Genomic DNA, 23,908 nt, shown 5'->3' with positions numbered 1-23,908 from the left:
ACCTGAGCAAAGCAGGAAAGAATCAACTGGCAGATTGCCTTTGGGGCTCAGACTCCAGGCTTCACAGTATCATCCCCAGCCTGTCTACCTACCCTGCAGATTTCTTTTCTCTTTTGTTTTCTTTTCTTTTCTTCTCTGGTCTTCTCTTCTCTTTTTTCTTTTCTTTAGTTTGAGACAGAGTCTCACTATGTAGTTCAAGCTGGCCTTCAACTCACTGTGTAGGCCAGCCTGGCCCTGAATTTATGACAGTCCTCTTGCCTCAGCCTCCCAAGTGCTGGAATAATAGGCATGGGCCACCGTGCATACCCTGCAGATTTTAGACTTGTGCAACACAGCTGCATGAGCCATTTCCTTAAAATAAATTAACTTCTACTTCCACCTCGCTGTCCATGGACAGACACACTCACACGCACACACTCACAGATGCACAGACACAAATAAATACATATCCACAACACATCTTATTACTAACCATTTCTCCAGAAAATCTTAATTCAGTGGTATTCCTTCTTGGGAAAGAAGTGTTCTGGGAAATTTTGTATAAAATCTCCTGAACATTTTGATAGTACTCTTCTGGTATTTTCTTGATACTAAGATTTTCTAACTACTACTTTTTCAAGATTATGGATATTGAGCTAGGGATATAGCCCAGCAGAAGTGACTGCCTATTAAATACAAGGTCCTGAATTCTGTTTCTGATACAAAAAAAAAAAAAAATGGACATTTCTTACACTATGTAAGCTTTTTATATGTTTGTTGAGACAACTTTGGTAACATTTTTTGGGTAGTCTTCAAAATTGTTGGAGTTTAGTTGCTCATAGTTTTCTCTCACAGGATAATTTACGGATTATCAGTAGTAACAAACCCTTTTCATTAGTATTACTTATTTGGGTCAGTGATTTTATTTTCCTAGTTAATAATCTTGCCAGAGTTTGTCACATGCTGTTTCTTTTCAGAGAACCTACTTTTAGGGCTGGGCATGGTGGTATACACCTGTAATACTAGCACTCAGGGAGGCTAAGGCAGGAGGACTGCTGCAAGTTTGAAGCCAGCCTGGGCTACGTAATCTTTCCAGGTCTAGCCTGAACTACAAAGCAAGACCTTGTCTCAAATAAAAGAAAACACCAACCTTTGGCTCTGCTTTCCTCTATTTTTCATTGTCTTTTGTAACATTTATGTCTATTCTTTATGTCTTTCTTGGTTTCTTTGATTCTATTTTGATGTTATTCTTAACAACAAATAGTTGTAATAGTGATGTCTCCAAATTTTATATTATAGTAGTAGAACTCCATCTCAGCTTTTTGTTAATGAGATGTTACTTTATTCATTTACTTCCAGGCATTTTTATGTCATTCTGCTTTGGTTGTAGGTTTTGGAGGTAGCAAATCGTAGGTTTTTGTTTTGCTTTGGCTTTTTTTATTTGTTTGGTTGGTTGGTTTGGTTTAGAAAATGGATCGAACTCACAATCTTGTGCTTACCAGGCAAGCACTTGAGCCACTTGCATCATTTTTTGAGACAGGGTCTTGCCGTGTAGTTCAGGCTGGTCTTGAGCTAATGTACATCTCAGGCTAGTCTCAAACTTGAGGCAGTCCTCCTGCTTCAGCCTCCTGAGTACTGGGATTTAGGTGTGTACCACCACACCTGGCAATAATAGATTTTTAATTCAGTTTTTTTTTTTTTTAAGGGTACTGGGAATTGAGTTCCACCTTGTACTTGCCAGGCAGGCACTTCACTGCTGAGCTAAATCCCTGGCCCTAATTATACAATTTTTTAAGAATCCAATTTGATAATCTCTTTAAACTAGAAAATTTAGTTCACTTTATATTTGTTATTTTGTGTATGGATTTTAACCATCTAATTTTTTCATTTGGCTCATTTTTCTTTTTCATCTTTTAAGAAGTTATTTCTATATTTTCTATGTTCTAACAGCTAATAATAATTTCAGCATGTACTTGGAATCTTTGGTTTCTCCACCCTACCCTTAACAAGTTGGTCTAACTTAGACTTAGTTCTGAATTATTTTGGGAGGATGTGTATGTGTGTGTGTGCCCTTGTCTGTTCATATGTATGTGTGTATATATGTATGTGTGTGTGTGTGTGTGTGTGTGTGTGTGTGTAAGTGTACATTTAAAGAAAAACCATGGAAAAACGTTAACACAGATTTGGAATCTTATATGTGTGTATATGTATATATATGTATATAAAACGGATGAAATCTTAAGTTTTATACATTTTTCGTACCCTCTCAAGGCTAGCTATTATTGACTTTATTTGTCCATTTATTTATTTATTTACTGTGTTTCCCTGCCTCACCCTCCCAAGTAGCTGGGATTACAGGCACTTACCACTACTCTGAGCTCAACTTCATTATTAATAATTAATAGCAAGTATATAGGACTAAGGTAAACTGTAACTTATACAGATATCTGATAGTTTTAAATCTAAATTGATGTTTATCAGTTAATGAAAATGTATATCTAAAACATTTTAGATGAAAACAGCATATTACACATCATGTTTATTATGTAACATTTCTGTTAAATTCAAAACCAAAAATGGCAAATGGCACATACTGCTTACAGACACCTACATATGAGTAAAAATTAAGATACTCATGGAGTGTGCACCCTGCCCTGGGTAATGGTAATTACTTCAAGTAGGTGGAAGGAAATAGTGATAATCTGGCCAAATGGATAGTTTTAACACATCATATCCTGTTTTAACAATAAAGAGATCTTGGACTGGGGATATAGCTTACTGGCACAGCACCTACCTAGCAAGCAGGAGGTCCCAAGTTCAATTCTCAAAACTCGCCAAAAAAAAAAGAAAAACAAAAAGAACTCTTAGTTAAGCTGAAGCACAACGCTAAATACCCGGAATCCCAGATAGTCAGGAGACTGAGCCAGGAGGATCATAAGTTGAAAGCCAGCCTAGACAACATGGAAAGGTCTTTCTCAAAAACAAAAATTTCTTTAAATGCTGGTAAAACAGCTCAGTGTAGAGTGCTTGCCTACACTGCAGAAGGTCCCACCAGTCCCACACCAAAACAAACAAAAACAGTACCAAGTAAATTTGACTGGGGTTGTTCGCTCACTGTTATATCCTCAATACCTTGAACTGTGCCTGCACATTTAGGTGCTCAGTAAATATTTGTTGAGTGACTGGTTGATATGAAAATAAACCCTGATTTCTGAGAAAGTTTTTGACCTGAATATTTAAAATATAACACAAGGATTAATGATCTTAACAATAACATTTACTTATTTTTAGATATGGGCAAATGTCACCTTACCAAAGGTAAACAGGCTCTGGAGATTCGAAGCAGTTTGTCTGAGAAGAGAGCACTCACTGATCCGATTCAAGGGGCGGCTGCCTCCGCGGAGTCTCTGGTGCGCAACCTGCAGTGGGCCAAGGCTCATGGTATGGTGGAGTCTGTCTCCTGTGAGATCTTCCTGTCATACCGTGTTTGAAATCATAAAGTTTATCTTCTGACTAAATACTTTCTTCTAAATTTTTTATTGAACAATTTTTGGCCCAGTAAGCAAATCTAAAGCTAAACAAATGTTTTAATTACAGACATTGTACACTTAATTATAGACATTGCACTGACTTATTTGATGTTAGAGATTTCAAATTATGTAGCCCATTGTTTTTACCATGGATAAAATTTAATCATGTTCAGTTCTTTTGTCTTTAAAATGAGTTAATTTTTTTATTTGCCTTGTATGCAGTCTTTAACTTCTGTGTTCTCAGTGTTAAAATGTTGTTCAGAATCAAACAGGCCTAGATTTTCACCCAGTCTCCACAATCAGAGAAATATATTGTCTATAAACTCTAGATAAGCCACAGTCCCCACTGCATTGAGTTGGTGAGATTGCGTGCAGTCCACCTGAGAGAAACCATGACTCATAAATACCAGCTGGACCCTCTCTGTGACACTAGATCAGTGGACAGGGTGAGGTGAAAATCATATCTGTAGCTTAATTACTTTTCCGTAATTCTGTGTGACTTAGTCAAAAATAAGTTTATTGACTGAAATATTTAGAATTTTCTTTGAGTTCTAAGTATTCTATGACTCTTACTAGAGATAATTAGAAAATAATTGTATATATTAAACCACTATAAGATATCTTTCTTTTCATAATAGTTTTTGCTATCCAAGCTATGCTTTGGTTTAATTAATAGAGCTCAAAATATATTATCTTGGCTTTCTGGAGAATTGCATAAATAACTCAGATTGAATTTCTTATCCACCAAAAAACTGACAGTAACAAAGTTACAATGGTAAAAATCAACAGTAATCAAAACCTTTCATAAAATGAAAATAAAAGCTCATGTGGAAAGTATTTGTAACAAATCTAATAAATAGATTTTTTTAATATAATTCATATAAAATGAAAAAGTATTAAGGTCTCTACCTCAATGAGTAAACAATCATCATAGTTAGATTAATAATTAAGAAAAAGGAATATAAATAATTAATGTATTTTTAGCCCATCAAATAAATATTTAAGATGTAATAAAACCTCATTTACATCTAAATTGAAAACAATCTGTTTTTTTATGGATTTCTTCAACAATGCCAAAGCATTAAATATATGACATATTCGCTATGCAAGGAATGATAGACCCAGAAATATTACAGATATTCAGGAGTAAATAATGATCAAAATTAGCAGACTATAGCAGTAATATGTTGGTTAAAAATTCTTGTCTGATGCTAGAGTGTAGCTCCGTGGTAGCACATTTATTTACTCAGCATGCAGTAACCCCTGGGTTCCTGTCCAGCACTGAAAAAAAATTCTTGCCATGAAAACATAAGACATCAGTGAAAATGTATCAGTGGTTGTATGTATACTTTTAATTACCACTATGAAAATTATATATGCAGATGGACAACAACTATAGGAAATGAAAATTTAATTTGTTTGGCCAGCAGTGAGCTGCTTTGTTCTATTGTGAAAGTATGTTTTAAAAATAATGATTACAGAGTATTTTTAAGTAGAAGAAAAGACTGTAACTGTATTCTGCCCTATTTAGGATATTTGATATTTTTCAGAAGACTTAGCACTCTTAAAATAATATTTTCTAAATTTTTCTTACTGGTTTCTTCTTTCTGTTTTTCTTTTCTTTTTTTTTTTTTTAGAACTTCCAGAAAGCATGTGTCTTCAATTTCAGTGTGGTGTTCGGATTCAATTAGGATTTGCGGCTGAATTTTCCAATGTCATGATAATATATACAAGTATAGTCCACAAACCACCTGAGATTGTAATGTGTGATGCCTATGTAACTGATTTCCCACTTGTAAGTCCTCTCTTTTCTCTTTTATTTAAATTACAGTGAAACTTCCTTGCTATTAAAGACTAAATTTTTGAACTGAGGAGGTAGTTCAGTGGTAGCATGAGTGAGGCCTTGGGTTCAATCCCCACCACTACTCAAAAAAAAAATCACCTCAAGACTAAACTTTTAAAGACTTAAATCTGATAATAAATATGAAGAAAATACATTAATATAAGTTTACATGTATGTTTGTGTTTTGGTAACACTATCATAGTGTTTAATAATTACAAAAATAGTTTGTCAAATTTGAAAATAGCTATCACTCAGGAAGGGTGCCTTTGACTTATCCAATCCTAAAAAGGATACCAAATGTGAAAGAATTCAACACACTATACATACATGAAGAGTAAGTTTCCAGTATGTTATTGGAACAGCATAAGACTTACTCGTCAAGGTAGGATACTATTAGTGTATTGAAAGAATAGAATTCTAATTCTGTTCTTTCCAAGCAATTAATTACAAAATTTATTTTTGTGTTATTCTAAAAGCGAATAAATAGTGCCCAGTTTCCTACATAGATATAAGAGGTTGAGGAGTAAGCAAGGAGAAACAGAAATGTCTGTTACTTACGGAAGCTTTGTGGAGGACACTGCTTCATGTGTGAGCAGAGGATGTTGCTCAGAACCTGAGAACTAGACAGTGCCCACATCGCAGCAGCGCTGTGCAGGGCAGCCTCCTTGCTGAGGTGCCCAGGCAGAGCCGTGGGCATCCTGTGGAACAGCACAGCACTCCTGTCCTTCGCCCGTTAATTGGCTCTAAAAGGGAAGGACTGACCTTAGCCTGATGGTTTATTCTTCCTACTTACTTTAAGCATATGAATCCCCCTGCACCTTCCCAAAGTGATGATAAAGAGGGAAAGAATCCAAGATTCAAGCACTAGGGTGTTCTTCCTACTACAAAGGAAACCGGAGTATGGAAAAATGTGTTTAGAGAAATAATTTGAAAAAAATTAGTACTACCTTTTTTGTTTTGTGGGGGGGTTGTTTGTTTGTTTGTTTGTTTGTTTGAGACAAGGACTCAATATTTGGTTCAGGCTGGCCTTGGGCTCACTTTGTAGTCCAGGTTGGTCTTGAACTTGCAGTTATCCGCCAGCCTTAGGCCTCCCAAGTGCTGGGATTATAGGAGTGCACCACCATGCCAGCCCCTTTTTTTGTTTTGTTTTGTTTTGTTTTGATTTGTTTTGTTTTGAAACAGTCTTGCCCTAGCCGACCTCAAATTTGGGATCTCCCTGCCTCAGCCTCCTAAGTGGGATTACAAGTGCATGCCATTGTACCTGACTAAATTTACTTTTTAAATATATTTGCACAGGATCTTGAATTCTAATTATAACCATAGAACATCATTTTCATTGTTTCTTTTATCTTGGATAAGGGTCTACCTGCTCTAGCCAAATTGCTGAGAGTTATACCTGTCCATATGTTTTATGTGATAAACTATACTGTAAGTTTCAGTGATTTCATTATAACACTCACTGATTTTTTTTCCCCAGGACCTAGATATTGATCCAAAAGATGCAAACAAAGGGTCTCCTGAAGAAACCGGCAGCTACTTGGTATCAAAGGAGCTGCCCAAGCACTGCCTCTACACCAGACTCAGTTCCCTGCAGAAATTAAAGGTGATTATTTTTCCTGTTAATAGTAACTAGTAAAAAAACTACCTGACACTGAAAATTCTCTAGCATAGACTTTGGATGATGAAGTAGGGAAAACCAGCCTACAGTGGGTCTTCTCAGGGGCCATTTTCGTTTTACACAGCGGTGCCTCAGCTCACAAATGCTCTTGTTTATAAACTGTGTTGGGTGGCAAACACAATCACAGCCATCTTTGCTGCACAAACATGAACCCAAACGTAGCCATCTTTCCCAGAATTGTGGAACAAATGAAGCTCATAAACTGAGGTACCACAGGTTCTGTCCCTGATAGTGGCCTGAGGATGTTTTTGTGAAAAGTCCCTGTGCTTACTCTCCATACAGTTCAGAAGTTAGTAACACAGAGCATACTCTACTTCTGAATACCTTAGCATTTTGAAATAATCACTTTCTTGTTCTGTAAGTTTCTATAAAACATACAAATTAGGATTGAGATATCTTTTTAATCTCTTTCATTTGTACTTGACTTGAAAATGAGAAGCTAGCTTTACATGGTTAGGTTTCCTAATAAAAGCACATCCTTGCAAAAATTGAGTTTTTAATTTATTCATAGCTGAATATCCTAGAATGTCTCAGGCAAAATTTGGGGACTGGAATGGACACTTGACAGTTACATGAAGACAGCAAGCACGTACCTGCTGTCACCTGTCCATACCCAGTCTATTTAGAATCATGTCGTCAAGATTTAGCCTGTTACCTGATTCGGTTATATGTTTCTCTTATGATTCTGGATTATTCATAATATTTTTAAACAGCTTATATTTTTGACATAGGTGTAAAGCCAGATTGCTTTTTATCTATTTGTTTGTAAGATGTAATAATTACACTTGTCTTGGGGAATTGGTACACGTGCATCATCTTTACCTTAAATGATAACTCCCATTTCCAATAATAGGAAAAGGTAAAGTACCAGAAATATGATGTAAGATCTGTACAATCGTGACTGGTTACCAGGGTAAGAACTGGAATTTTACTAAACTCGTTAAGTACTGAATGAAAGAAAAGGAAGCTGATCGTAGCTGGTCTTCCCCCATGTTGGGAGATGGAGAAAGATGCCTTGAGAATTTTAACCCTAATAAAAGGGGCTGAGATTTCTGTTATTGGGTGTGGGAGTGAAATCTCAAGACTGATACATTTTCACAGTTGGTAAAAATGGTGAACCAGCCAGGAACATCTCAGCAACACAAGCCCCTGCCTGGCAAGTCCGGAGTTCCATTACCAGTACCAAAGAAAAAACAGTACTGAGCCTGCTTTCTTTTACTTTTCAGGAACATCTGATCTTCACAGTGTGTTTATCATATCAGTACTCAGGATTGGAGGACACTGTGGAGGAGAAACAGGAAGTGAATGTCGGGAAGCCTCTCATCGCTAAGTTAGACATGCACCGAGGCCTGGGCAGGAAGACTTGCTATCAGACGTGCCTGATGTCCGACGGGCCTTTCCACAGCTCCACGCCGACCTCCGGGGCAGCGGGCCGTTACCCTTCCTCTCAGGGCTCCTTCCATGGCGTCTACCATTCACACCTTGCTAATTCAGAGAGCATTGTGCCGTCAGAGCGATGCCACTGCAGCCGGACTCCTAACGCTTCTAACGCTTTTATTTCAAGTTACCACCCCCACCACTACTCCTGCGGGCTTGGCAGGAGTAACGTGCCGGTGGAGACAACTGATGAAATGCCCTTCAGTGTCTCTGATGGGCTCAGGATTTCTGAAAAGTGACCTTGTTTGTGAAAGTCCGCATAATTACTAGATGCCTCACGTGAAAGAGTACTGATATAAAATGCGGTGTTGTGGCAAGGCAGTGCACATACACGGAGAGAACACTGGGAGCAACTCCTGAATGAGCTCAAGACTTGAGATGATGGAATTACAGTTTTTAACCACAAATGACTTTTTGCTTCTTTTTCTCTTCTTAACTTGTAAATTGAGTTGTTCTCTGAGAACGAAATATGTATGTATGTATATATGTGTACATAACAAAAATATTTTTATTCTGACTATTCTGAAGTGAGAGGAGTGGAAGTGGCCTTATGTGTAGTTAAGTCATTGAACCTGTAACACCAGAAGGACTCCTGCTAGCCTTCAGACCTAACCTGGTGTAGCTGAGAAAAACAGATTGAGTCCTCTTGTCTAAATTACAGCTGGCACAGAACTGAGACCTCTCAAGTTCTATTCCAGCAATTTTTCCACTACATACTGCCTTCCTTATGGCTCTGAGACATTATTTTTTAAAGGAAGGAAGAAAAGGAAGAAGAGAAGGAGGAGGGAGAGAAATGTAAATCTGTATATTATCTAAGTGATGTACAGGCTTTGATTTATGATTATGAGACTTTGGTGCAAGTATCAGTTCCAAGGTTTGTATATAAATCTTACCCAGACCAGGCTTAAATTTTTTGTTTGTGAGGTCATGGAACTACATGAGAGGTGGTTAAAGCTAGAGAGCAGAACTTAAGAATAGAGGCGTAACTGGGCAGTTTTTACACAATTTTTTTTTTTTTTTGGTTTGGTCTTTTTCATTTTTATCGGTACCAGGGATCGAACTCACGACTGCCTGCTTGCAGGGCAGGCGCTTATGCCGCTGAGCTAAACCCCCAGCCCCTATAACTGGGCAGTTTTAATAGCTGCTTATTTGAATCTTCCAGACACTGAAAGTGTCTTCCTTGATAAAATGTATTTCCTTCTTGAATTTTACAGTCTAAAGAGAGAACATTCACTTAGCAGATTTAAAAGACAAATGGCAATAAAAAAAGGAAATGACTGAATTAGTAAATTGAAATGGGCTTATCATTTCTGGTCCTTCCTAAAAACAGGTTTGAAAGACAGCTGGCAGGGCTGGGGATATAGCTCAGCGGCATAAGCGCCTGCCTTGCAAGTGTGTGGTCGTGAGTTCAATCCCTGGTACCAATAAAAACGAAAAAGAAAAAAAAAAGAATGAAAGACAGCTGTCAATCTGGGTTTGGTGGTACATGGCCAAATCCTAGGACTCTTAGTCTGAGGCAGGAGGATTGCAAGTTTGAGCCCAGTATGGACAAGTTAGTGAGACCCTGTCTCAAAATGAAAAGGGGCTCAGTATGAAGTCCCTGGGTTCACTCCCAGGCAAGTAGGAATAGAAAGGCAATTAGCCAGAGAAAGGAAAGAGATTGTAATGTCTAGAGCCTCAAAAGAAAATCCCAGGCCATATGGCCCTACCACTGAATTCTATCAAACATTAGAATTAGTACCAACTCATAGCAAATTCTCCCCAAAAGATGTGAGTGTTTCCCTAATGTGAATCAGATAAGTAGAGGAAAAAAATGCCATAACCACTTCTGCTCAGCTTTGTACTTGAGGTTTTAGCAGGGCTCAAAAAATAAATAAAGGTCATCTGTATTTGAAAAGAAATAAAACTACAAGTTGAACAAATTTCTTGGATACAACATTAAAAGCACAAGCAACAAGGAAGACATTGAATGGGACTTTATCAGATTAAACTTGTAATTTAAAGGCGTCATGAAGAAAATGAATGCTGGATGTGGTGGTACACACTCTAATGCCAGCATCAGGAGCTGAAGCAGCAGAGTCACTGAGAGTTTGAGGCCAGCCTGGGCTACAAAGTGAGTTCAAGTCTAGCCTGAACAGCATAGCAAAACCTTGTCTCAGAAAGAGCCCCCCAAAAAGGAAGCGCCTAGAATAAGAAAAACGTTTGTGAGAAATTGTGTATCTGATAAGACTTGTGAAGAACTCAGTCATAAAAAGATAAATATTTGTGTGTACTTCATGGTGGCTCTCATAGAGCAGCTCTGCCCAGTGACCTCTGTGATGCCGGAAATGCTGTGATCTGTGTTCCTAGTGTGACACCAAACAGCCCCCTGTGGTGGTCATGCAGTTGCAGCGTAGTTCGTGAACTCTGGGATTTTATTTTTGATGTAAGCAGCCACATATGGTCAGTGTCTTCCCTAATGGGCTGTGTGGCCGTGGAGAACTGGAAGGCAAGGAAAAGGAACTTGTTACCTTTCATAGTTTACCCTCTTTGCATTTTTTAAAAATCCAAGTGTGTATTGTACTTACCATTTTAAAACTAAAAGAATGGTACACTTTTTATCAGTCATGTTTTTTATTTTATTTAACTCACAGTTTGCTGTATAATACTGAGATAGGGTTACAAGTTAGAATTAACTTGTCAATACCATTTAGAATGTGACAGAGGAAAAAAGAATGTGAGAGAGAGTAAAATAGAAGTTTGAGCAATTAAAGCTTCACCTAAATCCAAAATGATTATTCGATGCTGGGGAAAAGGATATTTTCTGGAAGTAGTTGAAAATATTTATAAAGTAGCAATTATAAATTACATGTCTAAAAAAAGGAGCACTCATCTCAATACATGGGATTGTTTGGCTATCAAATGAACTGTTACTGATTCAGAGATGAACAAAGGAAATCATCCTTGAGGATGAGCCTTAGAAAACATCTTTAAAGAATACTGACGCAGGCTGAGGCAGGAGGATAGCCATGAGTTTGAGGCCAGTGAGCAACCATATCTCAAAGGAACAACAACAACAAAAAAAAAAAAAAACTGACACTAATGGTGCATTTGGCTCTTGCCTCCTTCCTGTGGCTCCATGTTCAATGCTTTCACAGCCATGACTGGCATAGAAATCTATCAGGCATTCTTAGCAGTCACAGTTTTTTTTACATCAGATTCAAGAAATGCAATCAGGCAGCCAAAGTTTATGTAATTGAGACACGTATGGATGCATGATTAATATGAGAATGAAATCCGATTTTTACCAAGTACTCAGCATTTATCCATTCTTTTGTGCAGTGTATCTGCTTTTTGAGATTGACACTGATGTTCAAATTCAGCCTGAGTCCCTGGCGGTGGAGCTCAGTGTGGTATGTGTACATAGTATCATCACAGCCCTGGGTTCAATCTTCAGTATGAAAAAAAAAATCATAGTTGGATATTGTGAATTTTATCCCAGTTGAACTCAGGGCCTCATGCATGCTGAGAACCTGCTTTAGTTTTGCAGCTCTGGTGTTTTGGTTTTTGGGGGGTTTTTTGTTCTGTTTTGTTTTGGTTGTGACGGTTGTGTTTTGTTTTGTCTTTTACTCCTCTGCCCCTTTATGTGGCATATCATATTAAATAAAATGTTAAAAAAAAAATACCCCCAAACATGAGAATGTTACATAGACACGCTAATCTTTTTTCATTATTTCATGATAAAGATAAATTAAGCGTCAGACACAAGTTTGGCTATGCTGAGAACTGAGGTAATTCAGGGCTTCAGTAGTTACTAATCTTGTGACCTGAAATGTTTTGCTTAATCTATCCCTGTGTTACTTGATGTGTAACATGAGGATTTATGATACTTTATAGAACTGGTAATACTAAAATCATCCCTATAAAGCAGGTTTGGTGATGCATTAATATAATCCCAGCACTGGGAAGCAGAGGCAAGAAGATTGCCACAAATTCAAAGCCAGCCTGGCCTGCATAGCAGGCCAAACAAGAAAAACCAAACAAGAAAAAAAAATCATCTCTATAAACCACCAACTTTCTGCAAAGGAGCTACATTGTTCTTCAAATCAGGCATCCTCAAAACTATCCCTATACAATATAGATTGTGTTTGTTATTAGCATTCATCCCATTATTACCATCATGGCATTGGTGATGCAGAGCTCCTAAAATAAATCAGAGTTGAAGCAAGGCATAGTGGCACACGCCTGCAATTCCAACACTCAGGAGGCTGAGGCATGAGGATTTCTGGGTCTGAGGCCAGCCTGCACAAAGCAAAAACTACCTCGAAAAGACCAGTCAATCAATAGAATGGAGTTGAAGTATGATGGTACAGGCCTGTAATCCCAGCACTCCAAGAGGCTGAAACAGGAGGAACCAAATGTAAGCACCAACCTAAACTCGGCAGGGTGGCTCACGTCTATAATCCAAACACTCGGGAGGTTGGGGCAAGAGGATTGCCATGGGTTTGAAACCAGCCTAGACTACACATCTAGCTCAAGGCCGCCTGAACTACGTAGTGAGACCCTGTCTCAAAAAACAAGCACCAACCTAGGCAATTTAATGATTTAGTAAGACCCTGTCTAAAATGTTTTTAAAGTGGACTGGGACTATAGCTCGGTGTAAAAGATCAGACTTCACTCTCTAGTACTACAAAATAATTAGGGTTGAATTTTATTCACTCTAAAGTCATTTTTCAAAAACTGTAGATTTTTTTTTTTAATTTTATTTAAGAGGAAAAAGAGAAAAACACAAAACAAAACAAAGTGGTGTAAGGGTACACGTAATACAGAACTACAAAGAAAAACATAATAGTAAGAAATCACCTGCTAATAGATTACATATTATCATCTTGGAAATAGTTGCTCAAATCACAGTATCAAAGAATACAAAGTGAACATTCAAACAGAGAGACTGCAAACAGCTGTGTTCAATGATCCAAAAACATTAATATAGTCAGCTATTTAACACCCCTAAACACAATTGCTGTTATATCCATAGAGCTCTTTTTTTTTTTCCTTCTCTTTTTTACAACAAAATTTACACATTTTGGATTTTATTACTCCTAGTCCTTATTACTTTTTTGGGGGGAAGAGAATATAGTCAAATATGGAAAACAAAGCTGCCACTCAAAACCAAGGGTAGACATAGCACATGATGTAGAACAGAGTACAAGGTTATCAACAATGGTTATCAAAATTGTCTCTTGTTTCCTTAAAAAGAATAGTCTATCTCTTTAGATATTATAAAGTTGGACAAAAGAGTAGAGAACAAGACCAATAAAACTTAGGCATTGTAAACATTACAGGACTTCCAAAGGAGACAACAGTCAAACCAGAATGGGCATCTTAGTGAATCTTATTGCCTTCAAAGTAGGTGCTTAGACCCTCAAACTTGATACTATCATATAGAATGGAACAGAGTCTAATCAGTCAAAACAAGATCGTGGGAGTATTACAGGACTTCAAAACAAGTTAACAGTAAATCAAAAAGAGTTACTATAATATATGCTAATTAAAAAAATTTTTCCCCTTAATTAAAAAACATAAGAAATAACTAAATAATTTTTTTAAAGAATAAGGGAGAGGGGCTGGGGATTTAGCTCAGCGGCATAAGCTCCTGCCTTGCAAGCAGGCGGTCGTGAGTTCGATCCCTGGTACCGATAAAAAACCGAAAAAGCAAAAAAAAAAAAAAAAAAAAAAAAAAAGAATAAGGGAGAGATTGAGATAAGCTCCAACATGGCGTGGATCTCAAGAGACACTGCTAGATCTCCCCCTGGAAGGGCTGCAGGCTGCCACCCTGCCTCCACTCACAGGGAGGGGAGATGCTGGCTTGGCTTCCCAGAGACCTAAGCTCCATAAGGGCTAGGATCTCAGGAGACACTGCTAAAAAACTGTAGATTTAATGTTACCAGTTTTTTTTAAATTTTCTTGAAAGAAAGACTAAATAAAACAGAAAATGGGTAGAAATAATACATACGTTCAAAGAAAAACAGTAAGAAATCACTAGTTGATGATTACATGTTGTCCTCTTACAAATAGTTGTTCAAGATACAAAAGTGAAACATACAAAGTGGGGATTCAAACAGCGAGACTGCAAATGGTTCTGTTCAACTATCCAACAAAACTTAGTAATATGTTTATCAGTCCTCTACACTCAAACATACATGCAGTTACCCATATCTTCATTTATGTTGAGATTAAACAGACCAAAGCAGGCTAAAATCACTCTGAACAAAGAATAATAGTATTGCTGGATTTCACATCATGACACTACAGGATCAGCACTGGGTACTATAGTGTCTCTTTTTCTTCAAAGTATTTGTTCATTTCATCATACATTATAAGATCAGTTCCCATAAACTGTTTATGCATTAGTCTTAACATGCATTTCTATCCTTTCTATATTAGAGGGAGAAATAGAACAAAGCAAGACAAAATAAAACATATTCCTATAAACACATGAAATGAAAAAAAGACATTGCACATATTGTACAATTGTATATATTGTACAAGACATATTGTACAAGGAGGTCTACCATGGTTACCGTGTTTTCTCATTATCTTCAATAGAATTGTCTATATCATAGCATAATTTAATATAGCAGTACATAACAATATTAATAAAAGCACAATTTGTAAAGTCTGTCTCAGGGAGGCTCTGTATTCTGCTCTTATCTATCCATCATCTTTACTGGAAGCCCCATGTCACCAGTTCTTTATATAACAAAATACTTTTATTATAGCTATCAACAAAACAAGTCTGAATAGTAATATTTTGCTTGCTTGTATTTCCCAAATTTTATGCAGCAAACAGCTTTTATACACTTTTAAAATTACATGTATATAATTATAGCGTGCGTTCAACATCAGCAAATTTTTTAAAACATTTACTTTTCCTTAAAATCTTCAGTTTAAAAGTGCACAGTACTTTGTGCTTCTGATATCATGAACAATTACAGAGGTGCTTATTACTAATTCTGCCTGTTATAAAACTATGAAAGATGATCCTGGTAAGTCTGCAGTAATTCCACTTTTTCTTATCATGTTTGAGTTTAGTCAAAAACCAGAATTTTTAGTAAAAACACAATAGGTGAGTATTCCTATCTTAGTAAGTTACTGGGCCCAAAGGCCCTAGATGGTACCATTTTCGGTATGCTCCACGTAAACATTGTCTAAGTCTCGGTGCAATTATGAATGAAGAAACTGATTGTGGCTAACCTGAGCTGCACATTCATTCACCCAGGACAACCTAAGTGGTAAGTGCAGAGGCAGGATGACTCAGACCTAACCTGCAGGCCACCGTGACCCCCCCTGCTCCTTAAGGGTTCCACAGTGCTGCTGCTGCTTATGTAACAGCCCAGAAGACAGGCAATCATTGTGGAATCAGTGCAGAAATGCTGTGACATAAAATGGTCTCATTTGATGGAGTAGAAATAAAGATTGTGTATAAGAGATACTTCTCTGAAGCTTGCAACCAACAGTCCTCCTTTGATAACAAGTGAGGCAGTGAATTGCATAAATTCAGTCCTTGTTTTCTAATTGCAGTGGAAAAAGAGCCAAGGTGGTTGCTGATAATATTTCATTATTCCATGAGAAATTTTTTTTTTTTTTTTGGTCTTTTTCCTTTTTATCGGTACCAGGGATCGAACTCACAACTGGCTGCTCGCAAGGCAGGCTCTTATGCTGCTGAGCTAAATCCCCAGCCCCTGAGAAATATTTTTTAAATATTGAAATATTATAGAAGAGATTATTTTTCATCCCTAAAAATAAAAGCCATGGGTCACATTCCAAAAATTTCCAAAATATTTGTTCGAAATTTAATCTGCGTGGTGGAGACATCTGTCTTCATAGGAAAATGTGCTTTGCTTTGCCTTCTTTTTTCTTTCCTTTTTTTTTTTTTTTTTTTGTTTAGTTTGTTTTTATTTTGTTTTGTTTTACGAGAGAAGTTCTTGCTATGTAATTCTGACTGGTCTTGAACTCACTATGTAGCCCAGGCTGCCCTCAGACTTGTGGCAGTCCTCCTGTCTCAGTCTCCTGAGTGCTGGGGTTATTTTTTATTATGATTGTGATTATTATGCAACAATATAGTAATATAATTATTATTACAAGCATGTGCCAACATGCCTAGCCATAAGCTACAGTTTTACCACTTCCAATTTTATATAGAATAGTGATTCCTATATTATGAAGGCTTAGTGTCTCCCTAAAAGAGGTGCAAGAGGTGACAGAGAAAAGAGATGAGAGAAAGAGACAGAGAGGGAGAGAGATGCTGCAGGCTCACACGGGTTGCTACACTGTTACCCCGGCTTGCTCTCAGTTTCTCTGTCCTCATCCCCACCTTGGGTCGGCAGTTTTGTTTCCCTTCCCTCTGTGTGTTGATAAAGTTGACCTCACTGGCTGGAGTCCAGGGGTTTCAAGCTAGCCAGAGCTGCTCACTGAGAGTGGAGTTGGGGCTCCCCCTCCTTTCGTCTGAGAGGACTATGCTCTTACCTGTTTTACTCACTGCCTTTCCCCAGCGCGCTGTGGTTTGCATGGTCTCTCCTGTGGAAGGTTCTAGTCTCTCACTAGCCCCCTAGCCTCTGCTGGAGGTTTTCCTCACACAGCTGTCCCGTACATCTGTCTGCATGACAGCTGAGAAGGCAGGGGAAGGGAGGATCCCAGTTGAGCAGTGAGGCTGGAGCCTTGTAGTCCCTCGTATGGAAAGGTGCTGGCTGGCCAGCCGCTCGGGTCTTGACCAGCAATTTTGGCCCTTGGAGTGGATGGCACCAAATCTGACCCATTTAAATCAGGTGTTATTGCTAACTTGGTATTATGTTTCTTAAAACCTGATTTTACAGCTTGATGCCACACTGTTGGCTTCAGAGGTGCACAGAGACATGCTCACCTCCCTCCCAAGGTAAACCAGTGCGATGTGGTAGACCAGGGAGACAGCACCCAGGGCAGAGCGCTGGGCTCGGCTCTCCCCTGAGGCACGTGTGTGTGGACAACCAGCAAGGCATTTCTATCCGAGAGGTCTTCAGAAGAACCTGATGGCTAATGTTGGCTTGGCCAGCCTCATCTCTAGGCCCGGAATGCTTCCCGGCTGAAAGGTCCTGCCTTAGGCAGCCCGACAGAGCACTGCCGACACCTCTTCCCCATAAACTTCCTGTGCCCGTACATTCCAGAGCTACCTGCAGACTCGCTTGGAGCCCTTTCGGTCATGCAGCTTCCACCCCTTCAGCCTGGCCCTGCCACTCGTCAGGGTGAGTGAGCCACACTGGTCACCAAGGCCCAAGCTGGGGGCTGCAGAGAGCACAAGGCTATTTCGTAGCATTGATTCTGTTCGTAGACTGAAAACAGTGCCACTCATAAGGAATTGTCAGCCCTCTATATCCCCGGGTCAGGATTTGTAGATTTAACCAACTGTACAGCAAAAATGCTCAAGGGTACAAATTCCAGAGAATTCCAAAAAGCAAATCTTGGAGCTGCCGCACACCGAAAGCCTGAGTGCTGACTTCCGGGAGGCATGGGCTCCGGATCCAGGGCCGCCCTCCGCGGTCACTGGGCTTGCCCTCCTCACCCTGCTGAGTGCTGTGTGCTTAGGCCTGCAGAGGCGCATCTGCCCTTCCCAATGCAGAGCAGTGCACCAGCTGTAAACACAGAATTTACATTGCATTAGGTGTCAGAGAAGACTTGAAGGATAAGGGGAGATGGTGCCTAGGCTATCAGCAAATTCCTTAAAATACAGTGCAAGCCTGGAGTAGTGCCTTAATCCCAGCACACTGGGAAACCAAGGCAGGAGGGTAGTAAAATCAAGTCCAATGTAGGCAACTTAAAGACGGAGCAAAGACCTGTCTCAAAAACAGAAATAAAAGACTAGATGTGTTGCTCAGTACAAAGATCTAGGTCAGTCCTCACTACTGCAAAAGAAAGAAGGAAAGAAGGAAGGAAGGAAGGAAGGAAGGAAGGAAGGAAGGAAGGAAAGAAAGAAAGAAAGAAAGAAAGAAAGAAAGAAAGAAAGAAAAGAAAAGAAAGAAAGAAAGAAAGAAAGAAAGAGAGAGAGAGAGAGAAAGAAAGAAAGAAAGCAAAAGTACAGCTTGCTCGCTCACCGGGCTCATGCCTGAGCTCAGTGGCCTGCAGAGGCCTCACCTGCTGCTGTGGGAGAGAATGTGCGGGTTACAGAAAGGGTGCAAGGAGGGCTGCTGCCCACAACCACTCTGTGCGACTGTCACTCTCCTCTCCTTCCTCCCTGGCGCCCCCTTCTATGGTCGCTGAGGAGGAGGAGGAGGAGGAGGAGGAGGAGGAGGAGGAGGAGGAGGAGGAGGAGGGAGAATCATGCAATCCTGTTCTCAAGCCTCAGAACTACACTCAGTTAAAAGTCTTCAAGCATTTCAGTCTACTGCGCTGACAGCTAAACTGAAAAGCATGAGACTGTTTGAATAGCGCTGGAGTCAAAAGAAGAGCCCTGAGCCTCTGCCCTTCACAGAGAAAGTAGACTGCAGAGCTGACGGCTGCTGTTTGTGTGAAAAGCCAGAAGAGGCTGCTCTGTAGAGATGGAAGGTGGGTTAGTGGGTGCCAGGGACCATCGGGGAGCCTGGAGAGCACCAGCTACTGGGTTGGAATCTATTCGGGGCGTGATGGCTGCATGACCTGTAAATCTGCTAAGTACGCTTTTTAATGAGTGAGTACGGCTGGGGATACAGCTCAGCGTGCACAGCGCCTGTCTGGCAAACACAAGGTCCTGAGTTCCATTCCCAGTACCGTAAATAGAGGAGTATACAGCGTGGAAATTACTTACAGTAAACTTTAAAAAAAAGGAGTGTAATTCAGTTTTCTGAGGCTCTTTGATTTGTGGATTTTTCTTTTTAAAAGTAAATCATGCCAGGCATGGTGGCATGTGGCTGTAATCTCATCTCTTGGGAGGCTGAGGCAAGAGGATTTGAACTCTTAGATCAGTGTGGGCTGCATAGTGAGTTCAAGGCCAGGTAAGACCTACACAGTATGACCCTGTCTCAAAACAAAATGACACACAGCAAAAAATCATATCCCAAATGTACCACTAACTCTCTTTCTGTCCTCTTTCCTCTTCTCCAATTTCAAAGACAGCACAGGAAAAGTTAAGTGCAGACACGCTGCAAAGAGTAGGTAAATTTAGAGAGGTTTTAATCTGTTTTTTATTATTTAATTTCAACACACTTGAAGATATGGACAGCTATTTTGAAGAGAACAAGAGATGTTATAATAGCCATTGTTGATTTTCCTGTTGTCTAGTTTTGATGCCTTTATTACTCTGTTTTGATCAGTTTTATACTATTTTGTTTTGTATGAATTCATTGTGTGTGAAGATATAGATCACCATTTAAAATAAAACAAGAGACATTATGGTAGCCACTGTAGATCTCTTGTTGTCTTGCTTTGAAATCTGTGTCACATTGTTTTCTTCTCATCTGCTTTGTTCTGTTTTGTTATGGTTTGTTTTTACCCTCTTTAAAATAAGAAAAGAAGGTGGAGGATGGCACCAAAGGGGCTCCATGATCCACGGCTGCCACCTCTGTGTGGGCAGCAGCCCCTCCTCATTCACTGAAGATCAAGGTGGCCAGGGGAGGAACAGAGAGGGAGATCCTCACAGGTCCCTGTGGGGTTGGCTGTCCAGCTTGTGGAAGGCACAGGAACTGGCTGAAGCGGGCAGTTCTGGATGCCAGGTAACAGAACCCCATACAAATGAACTTAACCAAAACTGAACTTGTGCTACAGTGCTTTAGAACATTCTAGAATGCAGGGACATAAGACACAGGTAAGATCAGGAAGGATCAGAAAGCCACCAGGAGCCAAGGCACTGTCTTCCCAGAGTGATTTTCTCCCTGTCCTCAAGGGCAGCTCAGAAAAGGGCCATCCAAGCCCTGTGTTTCCTCTGGTTCCAGAGCCACACCTACAGAGAAGCTGAGCCTCAATTCCAAATTCTTCATTGGTTTAGTCCAGCTAGATACATCTGAATTTAAATTGACTGTAAGTATGCAGCTGGTATTTCCTTCTTTTTTAAAATTTTTTATTATTTTGAAGGTAGTAAAATACAACAGAACAAGACAGAACAAAGCCAATTAAGACAGTGCAGTGAAATTGGTACAGAACTTCACAGCAGGTTACCAGGATAACAGTAATAGGTACCATACTATATCTTGGTATCTTCACAATAGTTGTCCTTTCAATCAGGTATAGCAAAATCAAACCAAATACAGAACATTATAGAACTTATCAAAACAGAATATTGAATAGAGCAATACCATTAATCAGAAGAAAGCAAAACAGTGATAAGAATATTTGCCTTCTTAGAGATAGTAGAAGGAAACTCCCCTTATTTGCTGTATTGCATATGGTCAGCCTCCCAAGAGATGCTCAGACCTCTGGCTCCCATTTGCTAATGGGGGGGTTGGGGGTGGGATGTTTCATTCTCAGTCTGCGCATCAGTGGGCTCACAGCTGTTTGCCAGGGGGGCGAGCAGGTTGCTTGGTGTCCCACTGCCCTAAGTTCCAACATGACATGGATGTTGGGAAACACTGGGTGGTTCTCTCCTGGGGCAGCCGCAGCTTGCCCAAACCATCGCTCCTTACCGGGGAGGGGAGCTGGTTGCTTCACCTTCTTATCATACATATGAAATGACTACTTCCAAATTTAACCCATTTAAAAGAAAACACAGTCAGAAAACACAGGGGTGCACACCTATAATCCATGCTACTTGGGAGGCTGGGGCAGGAGAATCAAAACTTTGAAAGCAATGTAAGCAACTTAGTGACTTAGTGACACCCTACGTCAAGATCCAAATGACCAGGGCATCAGCAGATCAGTGGTAGGGCATTTGCCTAACATGCATGAGGTGCTGGGTTCCATCTCCAGGAAGGCAGGAACCAGGCCGGGGGGGGGGGGGAGCAATCAATGGGGAAAGCCCTTTGACACACAGGCTTCAAGAACCTACACACTCTGATCTACAGGAGACACCAGGCACCAGGCCGGGGACTAAGAGAGTTGAAGCCCCACTGTGGAGCCTCATTCCTGCTTCCTCTCATCTGCAGTGCTGTCTGCTGTAGGGTCATCGCTGACATTAAACACCTCAGTGCTACACAGCTTACTAAAGAGCTTACCATCCAGTAAAAACCCAGCAGCTCTTACTCTTATTATCACCAAAATAAAATTTGGGCCTCCCACTGGGTTATTGCCCTGGAAAAAGAAGGAAGATGTGGTGAGCTGAACGGTGGTCCTGGAAGGCTGTGGTCATCCACACAGCCATGAATGTGACCTTTCTCGGACTTAGGGTCTCCGGCTCTGACCTGGAGGTGTGACTGACTATTGGTGAATGCTGCTGCCAGGCGCTGTCCAACAGAAAGGCAGGCATCTTCCATACAAGAAGCCCTGCGACCTCAGCAACAGTGTGGGACAAGCTTTGACTCGTTCAGTGCTGTTGTGATCGAGAAAAGGTGTGTTTTGACGTATGCCGTACATCGTGAACAAGGCATGTTCAGTATGAAAATGACATGACAATATGAAACCTTGTCTCAAGCTACCAAAAAGTGCTAAAGAGTCACACAAAACACTGAAATTAGTTTATGGTGATCCTGCCATGACCATGAAGATGGTTTGCTAGTGGTTTATAGTGGTTGTGAACGTGTTAAACCAAGAGAGACAGTGATATCCTTCAACATCCAAGCCCCAAGAGCATGTTAACAGAGAAAACAAAAGGATTCAATCAGATGGGCGATCAACTAGGAGGGTAATCTCTGAGGCACTGAGTATCTTGTGGTTCCATTCAAAGCATCTTAACAGATTTCAACATGAGGCAAAGGAGTATGAAATTTATTCCACTCAATTTGACTGTCAACCACAGCACAGTGTCAAGTTCATTGAGTTGCAGTTGGTGCCACAACAGAGCCCAGCCCTGTGGGAAATGTCAGTCTGGGAGATGGACTTTGGTTTCCATGATTATGATCATGAGATACTGTTCAGGGTTCTCCATAGAAATCACCTCCTCGTTATGCAAAAATGTGCATGGTTCAGTGTTCAACATTAGAGTAATACAGACTGTGTGTGTGTGTTTTTTTTACCTTGATAGAATTGTGTGAGCTTAATTTGTATCCAGCAGCACTACAGTGAATTCAGAATATTTTGAGAGCTTATTGGAGCACTAAAGAAACAACGTGCAGAAAAACACCTGAGAAATTGGCAGATTCATCATCCTCCATCATGACAATGCTCTGTGTCACACATTGCTTTTGATGTGGCGATTTCTGTCAGAAAACAAAACAAAACACTACCTGTGCCATCTTCTGTCTTATTCACTGAGTCTGATACCATTTAACTTCTGGCTCTTCCCCAAAGTCAAAATGACCAGGAAAGCTACATGTTTTGAGTCAGTTCAGGATCACTCACACATACAAAAGCATGACTTCTAGAACTGCTTCAGAAAGTGGCAGAAACACTGGGTGTGGTGATGCACACTTAATCATCCCAGCACTTGGGAGGCTGCCGCAGGATGATTGCCCTGCGTTTGAGGCCAGCCTGTGCTATGTACATGAGCTCGAGGACAGCCTGAATTATAGAATATAGACTGTGTCTCAATAAAACAGCACAAAACAAGTAGGAAAAACAATAGGCTAAGTGTGTCCAAAGCAAGAGGAAATATGTTGAAGGAGACTGTTATGGCTTGTGTCTAGATGTCCCCCCAAAGCCTCATGCAGTCATGGGTGGGGTTTTCCAGAGGTGGCTGGATCTAGATGTGTGATGTTGGGACCAAGGGAGACCTACACTGGGTGTGGCTAGCACTGCCTCAGCATAGGTAGCCTGGGTGAAATGTGCAGGCAGGCTTGGCTGCTGCCGCCGCTGCCGCTGCTCTCTGCTCCCCGCTGATGCCCTCTGCTTTCTGTCTTCCTGACAACAGCTGTTTCTCCTCTGTGCCACCACCTCCTTGGAGGTAGCTAACTGTAGCATGAAACCGCTACAAATTGCCAGCTCACTAAACTGCCCCTCTAACTTTGGGTGTTGGATATGTTGTCTCAACAATGAGAAAAGTAACTAACACAGGGATTAATGGTAAAAATAGGATTTTACTATAATGAATTTCTTGTTTATTTTTATTAGTAAATGTTTGCAGCCCATAATCATTACATTCCTCATGAGGAGTTGGCACATGTGCACAACACAAAGTAATTCTTTTTCTTTCCACTTCTCCTTCTCTTCCTCTTTTCCTCTCCCTCCGTTTTTTTAATTTAAAAATTCACCTTTTTAAAAAAAATCACATCTTGTAAATTAAGGATTTTTGTAAGGGAGGTGGATGGCAAAAACCGGTACGGCCAGTATTCAGGAAGCTGAGGGGAGGATCAGGAGTTCAAGGATCGTCTGGGCTATACAGTGAAACCTTCTCTCAAAAAAACAAAGAAAAAACCCTAAAGCTAAGGC

At 40.1% G+C, this 23,908-nt stretch overlaps 1 protein-coding gene and 1 long non-coding RNA gene across 4 annotated transcripts in view; both read left to right on the top strand.

Annotated features, from left to right (window-relative positions):
* Malt1 (MALT1 paracaspase) overlaps positions 1-12,129 on the top strand; it is a 74,828-nt gene extending 62,699 nt beyond the window's left edge. For all 3 annotated transcript variants that reach the window (XM_063231556.1, XM_005005565.4, XM_063231557.1), the window contains 4 exons: positions 3,271-3,420; positions 5,147-5,304; positions 6,830-6,955; positions 8,257-12,129. In XM_063231556.1, coding sequence (XP_063087626.1) covers positions 3,271-3,420; positions 5,147-5,304; positions 6,830-6,955; positions 8,257-8,706 — 884 coding nt within the window. In that variant the 3' untranslated portion in view covers positions 8,707-12,129. The remainder of the gene's footprint in view (positions 1-3,270; positions 3,421-5,146; positions 5,305-6,829; positions 6,956-8,256) is intronic.
* Positions 12,130-20,261: 8,132 nt separating this feature from the next.
* Positions 20,262-22,534, top strand: LOC134471869 (uncharacterized). The gene is made up of 2 exons (XR_010041577.1): positions 20,262-20,470; positions 21,451-22,534. It is a non-coding gene; the product is annotated as an uncharacterized LOC134471869 (long non-coding RNA).
* Positions 22,535-23,908: the final 1,374 nt, after the last annotated feature.

The sequence above is a fragment of the Cavia porcellus genome, unplaced genomic scaffold (genome assembly GCF_034190915.1).
Source record: "Cavia porcellus strain 051 isolate PalLab524CR breed Dunkin Hartley unplaced genomic scaffold, mCavPor4.1 scaffold_20, whole genome shotgun sequence".
Taxonomy (NCBI): domain Eukaryota; kingdom Metazoa; phylum Chordata; class Mammalia; order Rodentia; family Caviidae; genus Cavia; species Cavia porcellus.
Note: the sequence above shows the minus strand (reverse complement) of the source record. Positions and strands in the feature narration are given on the sequence as shown.